The sequence below is a fragment of the Crocodylus siamensis genome, chromosome 8, assembly GCF_052110815.1.
Source record: "Crocodylus siamensis isolate JL-2025a chromosome 8, ASM5211081v1, whole genome shotgun sequence".
NCBI classification, from domain to species: Eukaryota; Metazoa; Chordata; order Crocodylia; family Crocodylidae; genus Crocodylus; species Crocodylus siamensis.
Genome location: NC_143402.1, coordinates 17,954,479 through 17,972,829, shown reverse-complemented (window position 1 = coordinate 17,972,829; position 18,351 = coordinate 17,954,479). Strand labels below are relative to the sequence as shown.

Below are 18,351 nucleotides of genomic sequence, written 5' to 3'. Positions count from 1 at the left end.
CACTCCTGAGACCACTGTTTAAATGCAGATGGGATTCTAAATGAGAAGAGTGTGGTAACCTCAAAACAATCCTTAATTTATGTAAAAATCCACCAGTTTATGATCTTTAATTACTGTTTTCTTTGCTGCACACATGCAACTCAAATTACAATTAATGAAAGATACGTGCACATGTGGAGAGAGAAAAAAAAAATTGTCCTATTTGCACTCATTCCCTAAAAACATTCAATGGCAGCATTTTGTCAGTCAGCATCTATAGAACATTCCTGCATAATATCATTAAGAGTGAAAGATGTGGAAAATGAAGCTCTAGAAACAACAGCTGGAGGTTCCTATCAGACTCAAATAGGAAACAATCTGTTCCAGGATATCTCTTTCACTCCAGTAATACAGCACTCCCTACAATACAATGGTTAAACACCCTAGCTATATAATGATGTGCTAACATGAGCTACAGCTACTGCAGTTTAAATGAGCCCCATATATTGCATCAGTAAAACTATCACAAGTTGGGTTGCATTAAATGTCCTTCACACTTCTGGTTTCAAAAGGAAATACTAAAATTACAGAGACTGAAATTTAGTTTCAGGAATGAGTTGAGTTATTCCACTACAATGGCTCCTGTAAACTATACAAGTGAGTGCTGGGGATAAGATGGGGCGGGGAAGACTATTGTATCAGCATGTAAGAAATAACTACAAGCAATATTTTAAACTAAAGACATTTAAGCTTTATGAAGAACATGAAAAAGCTTTAATACCATGTAGATAATCTGAATACTCTTCAAATGTGTTTTTGGAGCTAAACAAATATTTATCACCTTTCTAATAATAACCAAGAGTGTGTTTGGGGCAGGAGGGGTGGGGAACTAGAATTTGGGCATATAATATGAATTTATCTTCCTCTGATTGATCATCTGAAGTTTGATTGCCTAATGCTAACCCAAAGCACTATAATTTGTTATCAACTTCACTGACACTAGTAAGCACTGCAAACAATTACTTTTGCTACGAAACAATTCAATGCTTTTTGGTTTGGGTGGATACAGAGCGATATTCCCATAGCTGCTATTAAAATCATCACTATTATTCTGTGCATGTGACTGACAAAATATCTGTTTCCCCTGAGAACTGCTGTAAAACTGGAAGAGTCATTTCAACAGGACACCCATTTCTATTCACAAAGAGATAAATCCTTTATTTAGTAATAATTATCTATACACAGCTTAACAACGGAGTCATGGTAAGAAACCTCTCCAGCTGAATGTTTACACAACATGATTTTAACTGGTGTTTTTTTGGACACTTGTTGCCTTTACTGTACAATTTACATTCCTATCCTGAAAAGAAACCTTGACATAATTTAAAATCTAGATTTCATGAATTGTATATATCATAAGTGTTGATCCATAACTGTGCAGCCAGGGGCAACACTATCAAGGCATCTGCAGTAGAGACTTCTACTTTCACCTTTGTAAAAGCCTTGGTAAAAGCCTTGGGTTTGCAAACTCATACTAGAATAGTAGCTCAAGCCATTTTCTTTATTTATCCTTATATGCTTTTTCACAAGTCCCCCGCTCCCACCCCCCAGAATTAAGAATACATACCTAAATTTGAAACGTTTACAGCTGTTAAGGACAATATTCAGTGAAGCAGCAGCTGTTTTAAACTAAAGACCCATCTCAAATAAATATACATGTACAGAAGTAATGAGAGGTTGAAGTTCTTCCAGGAACAAGAAAATGTAAATAAAGATTTAATCCAGGCTTCACTACAACATAATTAATTTTACTGAACTGGTTTAATTTGGACCAGAAGCATGTCACTGGTCAAAGAGACTTCCAAGCATTATGGAAAAATTACAGTTCAGAAAGAGTGAGGTAATATATTCTGGATTTTAGCAGAATTTCCCCTCTGCAGTCTCAGAAGTTGGTGCCTCTCTACTTTTATTCAAGTCCTCCAAAGCTATGATTCTCTAGGTTGGCATGTACATTAAAATGTTTGCATCGACTGGTCTAGCAGAAGCTGTGGTATATGAACACAAGCCAAATCTTAACATAGCCAGAGCCAAAATTTTACCTTCTAAGTGAACAAGAGGTTCACTAGGTGAAGAGCTACTACTAGTCTGATGATGCCTGCTGATAGGACAAGATGTCCTACTTGTAATTTTGGTCCCACACTTGTTTGTTACCACAATGCAAAATAGGGGCAACTGCAAAACTAAGTCCATCTGTAACCCTTCATTTCCAACAACTGGATCCGCTATCTGAGGAGGTGCTTCCTCTTCAACTACAGGAAGAGACACATGACATGGAAAAATTATCATCTTATTACTAAATTACAGAAACTTCCTTCCATCTTCTATGTCCTGCTGCCCTCTTCTAAAGTTACAGTAGCGATGTGTAAAGCGAACCAAGGAATCAGACAAAGAGGCAGGATGAACATTCAAATACAAATGCAAATAGTACTGCAATGTTTATCTGGAGTCTGCAACATGGAAAAGTTTGACACCTCAAAAGAGGAGAAACACTGCCCAAAAGGTCATTTCAGTTCTACAGCCAAAGGTTGTTTCCTACACACCTTTTTTGAGCAGTTATTTACATTATGGAAAGACCTTTAATTAACCCTCACTCTGCCCTCACCTCATTAGTTTTAATCAGTGATGACACACACAAGCATTTATTGTTGAGATAAAATCTTTAGAAGGTGCCAACCAGCACAATTCTGCATCAAACCCTTGAAAAAAATTAGCTGTGTTCATGTTACTTAAGGCTGAAAAAAGATCTTCCCTCTCCTGCAACAGTAATGACATTCACTGTATAGTACATGCAAAAACCAAAAAAACCTTACAGTAATTAACTGCATAAACTTTACTTCTCCATTTACTCAGCTGCAAAAGCATGTTTCCTACATCATAATATTCCAGCATTGAAATCTGTATTGCTTTCAAGTCACCTGTAACACCAGAGTAGTGTTAGATCTTTCATTCAGCAACAACTACAGTTGATAAGTCAGGCAACAGGTGGGCGACTCTCCATTGAGAAAAACATATCTTGATATTTTGCATTGTTCATGTAGCACTAAATTTCTAAAACTTGCAATGCTCAAGTAACGTGTCAAAGGAAACCATGTTTAAGATTGAAATGCTACTAAACGCAACTTTCGTATGCCACTTGGCATATACAGCAGTAGATAAAAAGAAATTCATTCAACTGCATTTTTCTTTCAATAATAAAGGAAAAAAAATTGATTTAGGAAAAGGAGGAGAAAAGGCTCCAAAGTGGCTTTTATCAGCATTTTGCTAACTGTTTTTGGCAGTTAAAGATGATACTATTTTTGGGGTCGCTGTGCTGTTGTGAAAAATTTAAGAGAGGCGTATTCAATTAGGGAAAATAAAAGGAAGACCCTAAACAGAAATAATTCTGAACTGTCACCAGAGACTAGCAAGATTTTATTTTGCCTTAAAACTACAAATTATGAATGCCATAAAAAATCCTTGCACTGTGACATACTTTTTTACAATCATTCTTAATTGGGGGGTTACTGGCATGGATTACTTTATCCTTACACAATTAAAGAGAACAACAGACTAGCAACAATGAAAGAAATTTAAAGCTCAACTTCTAATTTAAATTGACACATTTTCATCAATAGCTGATGATAAATTCAGCTGAATTAAAAGATACTACACCCCTGCCTGCCCCCCAACAAATTCAATTTGTAGTCCAATCTTCAGAGATATTCACTGATTAGAGTGCTTCACTTTCCAAAATGTCAGTCCTATGGCATCCTGCATCTGATTTTTCAGAGGAACTTAGGTTCCCAGTTACTTCAGAAGGCAAATGGGACCTGAGCATCCAGAATTAGTGAAAATTCCTGAAACCTTTGGCTTTTGTCTTGTCCTTTCACTTACTTTATTTCATTTGGAAGCAAACAGAATAGCAAATAAATGTTTCAGTTCACTAAAAATAACTGTCAAGACTTGACCACAACGTTCAAGTGCACATCTCCAGCAATTAATACCACAACTAAGGACAAGTTTACACATGAAGGTTTACCAGCATAATTATACTCTTCTGGTTATACTGATATAACTCCAACTAGTGACATAAGTGAACCAAAATTGCATCTTTTTCTGGAGTAAGAAAGTCTATGCAATACATTATACCAGAATAACTATGGCAGTGTAATTATGCTGGCACATTTCCCCATGGCAATATCTTAGGACCTATAACCAGAGGCCAACAAAATCCTACAAGTTGCATGGGGATCTGAAATTTTTCAGCACAGGTGTAGACCTTGGGTTTAGAAGCCCACTGGAGCAATTGGCAGAACAACATTTAGGTCCATTTCTCATACACTTGTGCAAATGATTAAATGCATCGCTCCTTCACACGCTGGTTTCACTTGTCCATGTCTGAAATTAAGTTGATGACTGCATTCTCTTTAGGTATTCTAGCGGATGCCAAGGACACAGACTCTTGAACTACACATTTGGCAGGTAAATAGTGGAGAAGCTTTATAATTCTAATATTTTGCTTTACAACATTTATTGATAAATGAAATCAACATTATAGTTTCTTAATGTAGACTTGCATCCAGTTCTTAAAAATACATTTAGCTCACCTTTAAAAGGAATGCTTTGATGTTTTATAGAGGGGCAAGTACAAAAGCTATTTTGGAGGAGTAAGCGGAGTGGTTCCAGTTTTGACTCTGCAATCAGAGGTTGTTGTTTTTTTGGGTTTTTTTTGCTTTGTTGATTTTTAAAAAAGAAGCAAATTATTCCAAACCAGACAGACATTTAAGAACTTAAATTACACCTTATTCATTAGTGAATATATTCAAGTTAACTGAATTACATTAAAAATATAAAACATTGTTACCAACCATCAATGATGAAAAATAATATAGGCTAAGAACAAGCCTGTGTACCACTTAATAATACATCTTCGGGAGTCCAATCTTTGCCATGTGAAACAGTAGAAGTCATCTGACAAATAGTTGTCAGTGAAATGTACAAATGTCTGAAACTGCCATAAAAATATACATTGTTAATTAGCAATAAGTTGAGATTTCAAAAAAAGTTCAGCTCTTGAAGATCTTAATAAATATTAGAGATTCTCAAAAAATGTGGAAATAAAATCCTTTGGTTAACATTATGCTTCACTGAGAAACTGTAAAAATAAAACAAAACCAGGAACTGTATGAATTATTTGATTTTTAAAACAAGAGCTGTGCTTCAGTGCAATATTAAAGTTGCCATTTAGCCTGTTGTAGAAAATTATTCCTGCACCCCATTTAGCATGAGCAGTTTCCGCAGCCTTTCACACTATTGATAATTTCTTCTTGTAGTTTCTTCCTTTCCTCCTCTTTGGACATATGGTTATTTTGCTTTTCCCATTTCTGGTTATTATTGCTAGTCTGTATTCTGCTGCTCTGTGTGTGCCACATTTCATAGTAGAGACTGTTGGGACTGGTGAGAAGATCAAAATGGCTACCACGTTCAGCAACTTTACCCTGTAAAATATAAAGTTAGAGATTAAATCTTACCAGATCTACTGAGCATAAGGACAGCATGGCCCAGAGTCTTAGTGTGGTTCCTGGCAATCCCCATCTTTAATAAAGGGGTGGCAGGAGTGCAGAGCTCAGGTGGGTAGGCTGTGGGTGGGAGGGAGGGTGGGAGGGGTATAGGGACCCCCCCACCACACACTTCCTCAAATGGCGTGAATCCCTTGCTGACAGCAGCAGTAGGCAGGGGTGCTTGTGCCCTGTGCTGACACCTAGCAACATGGGGCCCTGTCCACTGCTGCACATGGGGGCAAGGAATGCAGCCTGCCTTTATCGTGGGGGCTCTGCACAGTGCAGCACGCCTGCAGCTCCCACACTCATGCAGCACCAGGGGAAGCCTCATCCTGGAACCGGCTGCCTTTGCTGTCCCCTGCTGTGCAGGTCCCAGGACTCTGTGGGGAAGCAGGATGTGGCAGAATGCCACCTCTGTCTCTCCCCAAAAACTCTGCTATGTGCAGACATCCCTCTCTCAAGTGACACTAAGTTGTAACCTGAGCTGGATACATTCCTGAGGGAGGGGGGAAACCTGTTCCCTCGGCCTATGTGACTGCCATCACATATTTGGGTGAGGGGCTTACGCTCCCTATTGTTCTAAGCAATGCCAACCTGACTGGGAAGGGGCTAGAGACCCTGCCAGTCTACCTGGCAACCAGTGATACATTTCAAATTAGTTGGCTGGCAGCCAGCCAACAGGTGCTGGCCTCCATTGGACCAGGTAAATGAGGTCATAAGGTCTATATAAAGTTAAGGACTGCCCAGGAGAAGGGGCAGTAGCCATGATGAAAACTCAGAGAGAGAAGAGCTGGACCATCTGAAACTTGCTCTCTCTCTTGAAAAAAACTCATGATCAATGAACTGTCTACCTCCAGAGGGAATCTCCACCTGCCTCCAGATAATACTTGTGAGTAAGCTACTTGAGATCTAGCTAGATATATAGCTTGCAGTAACTCAGATACGTGATCAAAGGCTACCCAGCCATACCAGTTTGCTCTATGAGATTTCTGATATTGCTCAACCCTGTACCCTATTTCAAACCTACTCCTTGTAACCAATAAAGTTCTCCTTTGTACCTAGTGTGGGAGACTTATTGGGAGTGGGTCTAGATTATGCCTTGGGGTCCCCTTGGTTCGGCTGACTAAGGGAGACCACTATTTGTGCTTCAGGCTTGCATTTCCCAGGGGGTACAGAGCCAGGATCACTCCAGACCCTAGGTGGTGGTGGCGTTACCCAGACTAGCAGGTGTGCTCCAGGAAGGGGGTTGGCCAGATGTGAGGTGCCCCCAGGGAGGCACTTGGAGCCTGGAAAGTGGTTGGGTACAGTGAGGTGGGTGGCTCAGCACAGGAGCACTCCCTACTGACCCGCCACACAGGGCTCCCTCCAGTCCTGGCAGAGTGCTGGGACTTGTGCAGCAGGAGGCAGAAAAGGTAGTTGGCTCCAGCATGGGGCTTCCCCTGGTGCTGCATCAGTATTAGAGCTGCAGGTGCGCTGCGCGGAGCCTCCACAATAAGGGTGGGCTGGGCAGGCTGAATTCCTTGCCCCCATGTGCACCACTGGACAGAGCCTCACACATCCAGGTGCCAGCAAGGGGCACACGTGCCCCTGACCACTGCTGCTCTTTGCAGTAGAGGGTTTGAGGGGGCCCCCCACACACTCCTACCCTCTCACACCCGTACTCTGCCCCCCACAACTGCCCCACATATACACACCCGCTCAACAATCCCTAGGGCCCCCCCACCAGTTAATCATACACACACCTCCAACCCCCCCACAACACACTATACCAAGGTAAGACTTTATTTTTGAGTTATTTTTGAGTTCTATATACAGTATACAAACACAAGTCATGACAAATATTTTGTGCAATAAAATTAAAATATATTATAGTAGATATATTTGACTTTCAGTGTGTTTGGTTTTTTTTCTGGTTTTAAGATGGCAGTCCTTCCCTCCAAAAGGAGTATTTCCAGGGGGACAAGAGGAGGGACTTTCGGTGGCAAAGGTCAGGGGGTAGGGGTGGGACTTCCAGTCCCAATATGATGACCGGGGGGTAAGGCAATTGTAAAGGGGCAGGGCTACCAATGCAGCCCTCAACAGCTCACCAAAACTTGTTAAGCAGCCCTCCAGCTGAATTAATTGCCTGTTTAACTGTGTTAAACAGTTCTGGAGTGCTCTCTAGTTCTGAAAACTGAATTCTGACCAGGGTCTCAGTGTGAAAAAACTTAAAACTTGCCTGCCTGCCAAGTTTAAAATACTACTAACATGCTATTTAAAATGGGTTAGTGCTACATACAACTGCTAGGTGTTGTTACTAGTATTCCTGTAGAGTATAGCCCACGTGAATGTGCCAGAATGAGTACGTCATATATATTGGCTTAGCTTAAGTTGATTAGGAACAGTTTTAACTTAAAAGCCACTCTTAAGCCTCAAATCAAAATACCTACAGAGAGATCCGTAGTTAAGCCAGAATTAACATGATCAAGTTAAACTGGTGAACTCGTATGTTTAAAACTCCCCAGTTCGTGACTGCACTTTCCAAAGCAGTATTGAGACCATACAGCATCTAGCTGCATCCTGTATTCAATGTGGGTTAGAAAACTGTCTTATGAATTGTCTCTACTAAAAACTACAGACAACCACGCTACCTTTTTTTAATAGAGAACTGTGTAAGAGACATACTTACACTTGCTTCAAAAGAAAAGGATGCATTTGTTTTCTCTTGCTGTTCTTACAAGTCATTTTGGGAAAAATTGGCATTTATATGCACAACTGCATAGATTTTGTATTAGTTCCAAACTCTGATCTACAGTTAAATTTACCTCCTTGTGACAGCTGCTAATGAACATGCTGGGAAACAAAATTGGGTCTTGTCACTTTTATTACTTCTCATGCTGGCAAAATGTTAACAAAGATGCACTTTGCCAACTTAACTATGGAATTTTGTAAAATTCCAAGTGATTAATTTAGAGAGTTCACTCTGCTGGGCTCTGGAAACAAAACTGTTTCAAGGAACCTTTTCAGTCCTTGAAAACAATTCCATCTTCTTCACCTAGCTTTGAAGCACTGACCTCAATATCATTAATAAGGGGCTTGTCCACTTACTGGTGCAAGAGTTATTTTGATTTTGAATACATGAGAAAAATGCTATACCTGTGAAATTATACAGCTACTTTTGCTTTGTGATGTACATATTGTTTCCCAGTCCCTCCACCACTCTTGATGCTTCTTTAACTGGCTCTCCTAATAGCCTAAAGGGTACAGCAGGGGTAAACAAGCACCTTTCACAGAGCAAGAAGTAACAAGGCTTCATGAGCCAGCCAGCTGGCAGGGCAGGATGCATCTTACTGTCTGACTGAGCATATCATTGGGTAGAAAGCAACACATCTTATGAACCTGAGCTTCAAAGCTGTTCTGCTGTTACTACGTTACTGGTTTAATTTTGTGCATCTTTAAATTCAACAATTCAAAACACTGTGCTGTCTTGAACTGTATTATAATGTCTTGTATGGGTTTTACATACATAATAAATCTAAAGAAAATAAAAGTACAATTATAAAAAACGTCCCGACCAAGAAATATATACTATTTAAATGTTTAACAAAAGCTGCAAGTGGCAGGAAATTTAGGCTATTTAATTTCATCTCTTTTGTCTCTTCCATGTGAAGCACAGGTGATACTCAGATACCATTGCTCTGAAAATTCCTTTAAGAAAGTCCTGCATCACCATTTGTTGTACCCACCCAAAATCCTGTCTGCTTTTCTTCTAGCTATATTTCAGTCAAGATTTCTAGGATTATGAGCACAAGAGTAGCAATTAAAGAGAACTAATTACACAGTGTTAAATTTAAGATCCATAACATGTAAGCTAAAGTAATTAAGATTGATGAACTTACCAACCTTTAAAAAAAAAAAGAAAAAATTTAAAACTAATTTAACTCCATTCCCAAGATTTAACAGAAAGGAGGTGAACTTAGAACAGACAGCATGAGGTGATACCTAAACAGTGATATAAATCAATCAAGTTCTGAAAGGTCTTCCTTGGGAGGAAAGGGGAGAAAGACAAGTAAGGATAGTTACAATTTTCTAGAGCTACAGTAGAAAACGGTGCTCAGATTCCTAACATAATTAGATTGAATAATCCTGCAACAATTTATCTGCAGGCACACCAAAGCATGCTGTCCTCTCTTCTATTGAGAGAGAAACGATGGATATTTGGAAAATGGCCACTCACTGGTAAAAATGAAGTATAATAAAGGTGTGCATATTGGGAATGCACACTGACAGGAATCCATAATAAAATAAGGAAAAAATGTGCAACACCCTAAACCAGTGGTGCTCAACCTTTTGGCCCCACAGACCACATGGGCAGTGCCAGGTCCATACTGGGCTGGTGGGCCCAATTTGGCAAATGGGGTGGATATAGAAAGGCCCAACTGATCTGCAGAGATTTGTGGAGGGCTGTGGCCCAGTGCTGACCCAGCTGCATAGGGGGCATGAGGCATGGCTTTGGAACTTGGCAGCAGGGGAGAGATGGTAGTGTGGTCATATTTACCCGAATAGAAGACAAGGTCCGCCCCTGTTCCCCACCCCCTCCCCCACAATCAGTAAGAGGGAAAAAGCCCCACATTTTATATTTGCATACAAGAAAACCCTATTAAATACACTGGTGCCTGCACTCAGTAATGGAAACAAACTATGAAGATGATTAAATGCAGCCAACACCAAGTATGACTATAAAACACATCTCATATTGGACACACATGCTGATGGGAACCTACCACAAAGAGCGATTAGCACAGCCCATCTGGATAAGACGCGGGCAGTGCGCACTGAGCACAGTGCCCCTCAGTGCTGACTTTTACAAATTATGGTGAGCCACTACAATGGATACGTACTCACTTCCTCTTCACTCCCACAGCTGAGCTGTGACTTTCTTTCGCATTTCTTCACCAGCCCTAAACATCTGGCAAACATCACCAAACAGGGCCTCAAGCGGTTTACACAGAATCCCTCTGTTGCCCCCTCACTCAGCTTGTTGCATATGATTAGTGTGGTCCCATGCTCTGGAGGCGAAGCTGGACCAGTTCACCCTGCACCTCATCTGCATACACATTTTTGGAGGATCCCAGGACCTGTGACAAGAACCCCCTGGTTCCAGTCATAAGTGGGAGGCTAATTAGCTCATGGATCTTCTGTAGGAGATATTTGGAGTACACATAAATGTGCTGAGCTATGGGGTCACCATGGCTTGAAATCCTGCGGACTCTGCTGGGGCCCAGCCCAATGAACTATATGACATGACAAAGGGGTTACCTTACCCTTTCCCAGATTTATTTTCCCTGCTGTAGCAGTAGGAGGGGGACAAATTCAAGGCAAACCTCCTATACCTGGAAAATTGTAACAAATGTATTAAATTTTCCATATATAGAATTGAATTACTGGGGGGTTGTCTTGTATGCAGAGCAATCTTATATTCAAGTAAATATGACAATCACCACTCCTTCTCCACTGCCAAATTTCCTGACTTTAGGAACTCTGTGGACCAGATGCCATAGCTCTGCAGGCTGCATTTGGCCTTCAGGTTGGGGGTTGAGCACCCCTGCCCTAAACCAAGACCAGACCATCCCAGAAAACCGTGTAACCCATTTAAAAATACATGCAGTTAAAACACAACGCACACACATGCATGCACATGTATGCATATATATTTTGCCACTGATAAACTGTAGTTGTTGCAAAGGGAGCTATATCAGCATTTCTCAAATTGTGGGTTGCAACCCAAAATGGGTTGCAAGAATACACAAGAGTCATAAACAAACTTTAAAAATAGATTCTACTTTAAAGGAGAAAAGCATGGGAAACCATAGGTTTTCCCTTGCAGGCTAGTAGAATTCCAGCCTGCAAGGGGCTACTTGGAGCCCACCCCCATGCTCAGCACACACCCACCCCTGCCTCACACACTGGGGGTTGGGGGCAGAGAGTTGGGAGTGAGGGGCGCCAGGCGGATCAGGGGGCTGCTTTCTACTTAATCTATTTACTGGCTCAGGACTGGTCATCGATCTTTACAAATGGGTTCTGGTACAAAAAACATTAAGAACCACTGATCTATATAAAGACAGAGTTGTGCTGGATTTTCACACACACATACCAAATCACTAACAGACACAGACATATCAAAGTACAACTTCAGAAGATGATGATCTCACCTGATTCAGGACAATGATTTCATCTGCATCCACTACAGTTGACAATCTGTGGGCAATGAAAACAGATGTTCTGTGCTTCACCATGTCCCTCATGGCATTCAGAATGTTCTGCAAGATAAAAAGTGCCGGTGTATGTGTGCGCACATATATTGTATCCATTTAAGAGGAACTAAAATCAGGTCATTTAATATGTCAAACAATGCAGGAGAAAGCATTCAGTAGTGCCAAAGCCCCCAAAAGAGAACTATGAAATTTATGGAAGATGACAGAGAGAGCCAAGAAATAAGACATGACTAATTCTTTACAATTCCAAGGGAAGCCAAGAGGGGTTCAATTCACAGAGGAGCAAGGGGATGAAGGAACTGAGGTGTTTGATTGGATTCAAAAAAACTTTTGTATTTTGGCTGAGTAAAAAACTGTGTTGCTAGCAGTGACAAAAAAGTGAGTACGTTTAACTGGCTCACAGGCTAGTAAATAAAAGCTAAGTCTTGGCAAACGGGAAACTAGCATCCTCAAAATTAGAACAGCTCTGAAATAGATTTCATATCTACACCACACAACTACTTTTTCACTTTCCAGAACATATTCATCAAGCACAAAGAGTGCTTTTTAGGAGGTTGGATGTTGACTGCACAAGCTGAGATTTACATTTTGCCATCCTTAAAGAAAGCTCGCCTTTGTCAAAAAACACATTTTGACTATATGATACACATTTCTATAACGAACTCATTTTATTTGCTACCTTTAAAGTAGAGCTGTTTTCGGCAAACTTTCAGCTTTGTCTGGAAAACTTGTAATAAATATAGCAAAATGAAGAGGGAGAGAAAATAAAGCAGTACTCTCCAGAAGTATGCTACAAATAATTAAGTCACTAGTCCAAAAAAACAGCTTACTCCAGACAGGTGGATTATTTTATTTTTATGATACTCTGTAAAGAGAAGTAGCCGCAACTGTAAAATACAAGCAATGCAGAGATCAGAGGTCAGTAAGTATGCCAAATACTATGCACAAGTAGAGACAATCTGCAAAAATGCACTTAGCTCTAGTTTTAGGTGAGGAGGTTAATTCATGAAATTACTCTTAGTGCTGAGATTTTTGTATTGAATGCAAAGATGTGGTTATGAAATCTGATGCAGTTGCTGTGGTAGTGTCATGACATCTGTGTCACAACATCCTGATGTTTCACAGCCCTTCCCGTGAAATGAATATAAATTAATATGAGCACTGCAGGTTATACATACCTGACTTGCATCCCAGCAAGATGTTCCACAGCAAAACAAAAGGTTTTCTGTTTTTCATTATATTAGTCATTTACCTGATTTATTTTTAATAAATGCTAAAGGCAACCAAATGCCTCCATATAAAGTGGACACTAGGCTTTCTACTTCACAAGTACATAAGGCTATTACAAATGATGTAGGATTACTGCTGCAACAAGGTGTCACAATGTAAAACAGGAAATCAGTTCAGCTATAGGCCTGACATTCCTGACTCTCACTCAAGGTAGGCTGGGGAACAGCATCTCAGCCCTTAGCCTTCATTTGGAGGAATTCACCACTCTACACTGACAATACCAGGAAGTGGCATTAGAGAACAGTAGTCAGAAAAAAGCTACGTGATAGGAACTTTTCTAAGGAAGTTGAAGGGTGGCAAAAATAGATGCAATAATGGAAGTGAAAAGCCTTTAATGTTCTTGACCCTACTTTACCTCTTCTGTAATAGAATCTAAAGATGATGTTGCTTCATCATACAATATGATAGGAGGATTCTTTAGCATTGCTCTTGCAATGGCAACTCGCTGCTTTTCTCCTCCTGAACAAGAGAAAAAACAAGTTATTTTTGCTTTAATCACCAGTACATGATATCCTAACATGACACTGTCCGCCTCCTACACCAAGAGTTAGCTGCTGGAAAATAGGGGTGCCATCTTAAATGAGGGAAGAAAGAGAGCAGAGATCCTGCAGGAGCTAGATTACCAGTCAAACTGGGTGGGCACCCAGCAGAGCCTGCAGTCAGCTGAGAACAGATCCTGGAGCAGCAGAACTGCCTAGCCCAGGGGCAGGCAAAATATGGCCCATGGGCCAAATCCAGCACACCAAGCCATTCTATCTGGCTCATATGGCCCCTAAAATTAGAAAATTAATACTTATGTGCTCCTGGCTGCCTGTCAAAGATAGCAGGAGCCAAGGGCAATAGGACAGGGCAAGCAGGCAGCAGGACCCAGTGACAAGGCCCTCCTGGCCCGGCCCTGCCCCACCCCTCCCGTCCCACCCCCTACCCCACCCAGAAGCCGCCGTCTAGCAGAGCCTTCTGGCCTGGAACCATGGGGCTGTTCCAGCCTCCCTGCACCGGAACAAAATACAGATAAGAACACGAAGCACTGGGGGGGGTGGGCAAGGAGGCAGGGGAGGACCGCAGACAATCGCCCCAGTCCTCGGGGCCAGGCCGGCTCCTCCCAAGTCCTGTGGTTGCAGCCATGCAGTTGGCAGCCACATGGTGCCAGAGTCCCGCTGCAGCATGGGGGGTGGGAGTGAGCGGGTGCGTGGTATCCTGGGGACAGCGCCAGTGGGGCCCAGAGCAACGTGGCAGGCTGAGCTGTGCCAGCAGGGAGAGGGAGGAGACAGCTCGGTTCCATAGAACCTGTGACGGCTGAGACCCTGCACTTCTGCCACCCTGCTCTGGGGCCTGCTGGCGCTGGCCCCACACTTATACTGAGCTCTCGCTGCACTCCTGCGCACTCGCTCATGGCCATCCCTCTTCTCCCCCAGCCCATGGTACAGGTGGGGACCAATATGCACAACCCCAATCCTGCATGCCCTGGGCTGAGCAGCACTAGCACGGGACAACACAGGGCAAAAGTGGCTCTTCCCACTCCTGCTACTGGTGCTTCCAGTACTGATGCAGGTGCCCAGAGCCTGCACAGGGCTGCACATCGTCATTGCCGCTTCTGGGTCGCCCCACAGGGCAGTGGTGGCAATGCAGAACAGACACAGGGCAGCCCCATGTGGGCTCTAAGTGGCTGCACCAGGAAACGCCGGCAGCAGGATGGGGAGGGGCCACTTGTGCCCTTTGCTGAGCAGCAGTTTCTCTCCCATGCCACCGCTGCTGAGCCCAGCACCAGATTTGGGCTCACCCGTCCAGGCTGAGGAGCAGTGGCAGCAGCAGCTGGGCAGAAACTGTTGCTCAGCACAGGGGAAAGCAGTCCCTCCCCCTTGTCGCCACTAGGCAGTTTTTGGTGCGGTCTCCCGGAGCGTGGGCCTTCGTGCAGCTCCGTTACCACTGCCCCTGGGTTGCCCAGAGCAGCAGCGGTGACAGTGTAGAGCTGCTACAGGGCGGCTCAGAAGTGGAGGTGAGGGAGCCGTAGGGCAGCCCAGCATGACATGCTCTGGGTAGCTGCACCAAAAACTACCCAGTGGCAGCAAGGGCAGCGGGGTGGGCCTGCTTTCCCTAATGCAGGGCAACAGTTTCTGCCCAGCTGCTGCTGCTGAGCCCGGATGGGCGAGCCCAGAGCCAGTGCAGGGTGCGGCTGCGCACACTGGTCCCCACTGCTACCACATGCCCAGGACTGGTGGGATGTGCCACAGCTGGGCAGTGTGGGGTGAAGGGTGGGCTAGGGCTGACTGGCTCAGGGAGGCACGTGCAGGGGGGCTCCCACGCACACCCCACAAACCTCAGAGCCACACACTCCCCACATGCACACAATCACAAACTCCACAAATACCGTATCCACACGCACTGGGGGAAACCCGTTCACTGCTTTGTGCACACACACCTCACCACACATGCACACACACAATCCCCAGCCACCCTCCCCCTCCACACACACTACAGGCCCCACAAACCCCACAGCCACCCACCCATACCCTCCACAACATACAGGAGTAAGACTGCATTTTGAGCTATTATGCAATCACTTCTACATATACAGCACAACCACACAAATCAGGACAAAAATATACATATTTTTAAATTAAATTAAAATATATTATGGGTGTCTGATTTTTAGTGTGTACACACACACACGGGAAAAAAATTGTATCTATCTACATAAAAAATTTCTCTCATTCCAAGATGGGAATCTCTCTCTTCCAGAGGCAAGAGCAAGGACTTCTGGTCCCAGGATAGTGACCAGGGTGGGACGCTTGTCAAGGTGCGGGGCTACTCTTGCAGCCCTCAACACCTCACCAAAACTTGGTAAGTGGCCCTCAACCCAAAATAATTGCCTGCCCCTGGCCCAGCCAGTCTTCTCCTCACTGTCTAGTTGGGCCTTCACCAGACTTGCAAAGTACTAGTGGCTAAGCTGAACTACTTGCCCCTTCTTCTGTTCTCAAGCTACGTGGGCAGACAGCACTCATCCAACAACTAGGGCATTCACATAAAAGACACAGGTTTTTGCTCACCCGTAGCTGCCTGTGTTGTCCCTGAAAAAAATACCATACTTACTGCCTTCCAAAAACATGGTACATGTCCTATGGAGAGGGGTATGATATGCAAGAAAATACAATGTTTACCTTAAAAGCAGACATATGCCTTTGCCTAGTAATTACATATTCTACACTGAAAAGGATCACAGCTGCATTACAAGATAGCTCCACCTGTGGGGCTCATCAAAATCCTGAAGTTCACAGAACAGTAAAGTCCATTTGATGCTGTGATTACACCTGGAATTTCTTCTGCTACCATTAACTGCCTTGCTGGACAGTGGCACCAGAAGTATCATCTCAAGGTAAAACGAAAATTAGCTTTCATGTTACCTTAATCTCAAGTCAGTCAGGATTTCAATTCTCAACTCAGTATTGAAGTTGAAGAGGAAGTAGTAACCTTCTCAGACTATTTACCAGGGGCCATGTTATTCAAGTAAAATGAAATTATGCCCAGCATCACTTTAATTGGTCCTTTCCTTTTTTTTTTTTTAACAACATCTTTTATTTAAATCAACAGACCTAAAATGGTTTATAAAAAGAGCTAAGGACCCTCACTTATTTTATTTGCAAAGGGTTTAGGGGGAAGGTCAGACAGACCAGGAACCATGCCAAGAACAGAAGCTATGCCTCCTGATAGCCAGTCCAATGCCCTATTGAGTGGATCATACTAGCCTGACTCCACACATATCCTCTAATATAACATTTCATGTCTGCTAGAGGTGCACTGATACCTTGGTCTGATACCGGATCGACACCAAGATAAAGAAAACTGACTATCGGAAATCAGCCTGATGCGGTCGATAATGCGGCTGATAAATGCCCCTTGCATGCATGTAGCTGTAGCGCAGCACATAGGCAGTGATGAGCACAGCCTGGCAGCTTGGAGAGCTGCATGCAGCTGGTAAGTCTCTTGTGGGGAGGGCAGAGGGGGAGGGAGAGGGAAAGGGTGTAGCAGTGAGGGAGAAAGTGGGGCTGGGGCGGGCAGGGGACGGGACAGAGCCACAGCTTGTCTGGGGGGTGGGAGAAGGAGGGGCGGCTCATGCTGCTGCGCACACACTGGGAAGGCATGGGAGCGGAGGGCGTGTGCACCTCAAGTCCAGCCCAGCCCCCACCGGGAAGAGTGCTGCGCAATCATGGCCCCAGCCAGCCCCGATCCAGGGACACATCCCCCCCTGCCTCCCAGGGTGCATGCAGTGGCAGGAGCCACCCTCCCCCCTCGCCCTCCAGACAAGCTGCGGCTCTGTCCTGCACTCTGCCCTGGCTAGGCAGTGCCTACCCCAGTGCCTATCCCAGCCCCACTCCCTCCAGCACTGTAGGGACCTTGATCTGTACTCCCCACGCAACCCTGCCCTTCCCCACCCCAACTTCCACCACAACAATCTTACCAGCCAGACACTGCTTTTCAACTTGCTGGGCTGTGTATTAGAAATCAGATCAGTATCAGCTGATATGCCACCTTAGAAATTGGCTATTGGTATCGGCCCCAAAAATCTCTATTGGTGCACTCTTAATGCCTGCAATTATCCTACACCTTGCAAACAAACACTCTCCTCATCCCCACATCTATCCTCAAAACTAATTTCTGCATAGCCTTTCTTAGCCTTTTCTCAAGTGCTCTCCACTGTAACAAATGACATAAATACAATTCTAAAGTGACCACAGATGCTGGAAGTTCTCATACAGCCATCATTCCATCATGCCCCTTCTCTCCCCACTCAAAAAACAAATCCCCAATCTTTTTTGGTTCTACTGTCAAATACATTGCTATGTTGATATGATCTTTACTTGTTGTGCAATCTGTGTAGATATTGGAATGCAAATTCCTTGAAGCGGGGCCTCTGCCTTGTTTTATTCCTGTAAATGCAGGACAGCTACATCTCACACAGCCATCACTTCCACCCGGTCTCTTCCCTGTCTCCTCTTCCATAAAACAATCCTCTACACCCCTCCACATTGTTTGTAGGCAAAATATTTAAACTAGTTTATAGAATACAGTGAAGCTTGCACTGAGCACTACCTACAACAGATAACTTTTTGCAACTGTTTTAAGAGTTTACTTTAAATGCAGTACAAAGTTTCTTAGATCAATCTCTCCCAAGCTTTAGAAGCCAATTTAAAACAAAAATATCCCAGAACTTTTTAACTTTCACACTTTGA

General features: G+C 43.4%; 1 protein-coding gene across 1 annotated transcript in view; it reads right to left on the bottom strand.

Annotated features, from left to right (window-relative positions):
* Window positions 1-1,170: 1,170 nt before the first annotated feature.
* ABCB7 (ATP binding cassette subfamily B member 7) overlaps window positions 1,171-18,351 on the bottom strand; it is an 83,840-nt gene continuing 66,659 nt past the window's right edge. The window contains exons 14-16 of the mRNA XM_090059711.1: window positions 13,479-13,582; window positions 11,771-11,878; window positions 1,171-5,516 (exon numbers count right to left, since the gene is read on the bottom strand). Coding sequence (XP_089915837.1) covers window positions 5,298-5,516; window positions 11,771-11,878; window positions 13,479-13,582 — 431 coding nt within the window. The 3' untranslated portion in view covers window positions 1,171-5,297. The remainder of the gene's footprint in view (window positions 5,517-11,770; window positions 11,879-13,478; window positions 13,583-18,351) is intronic.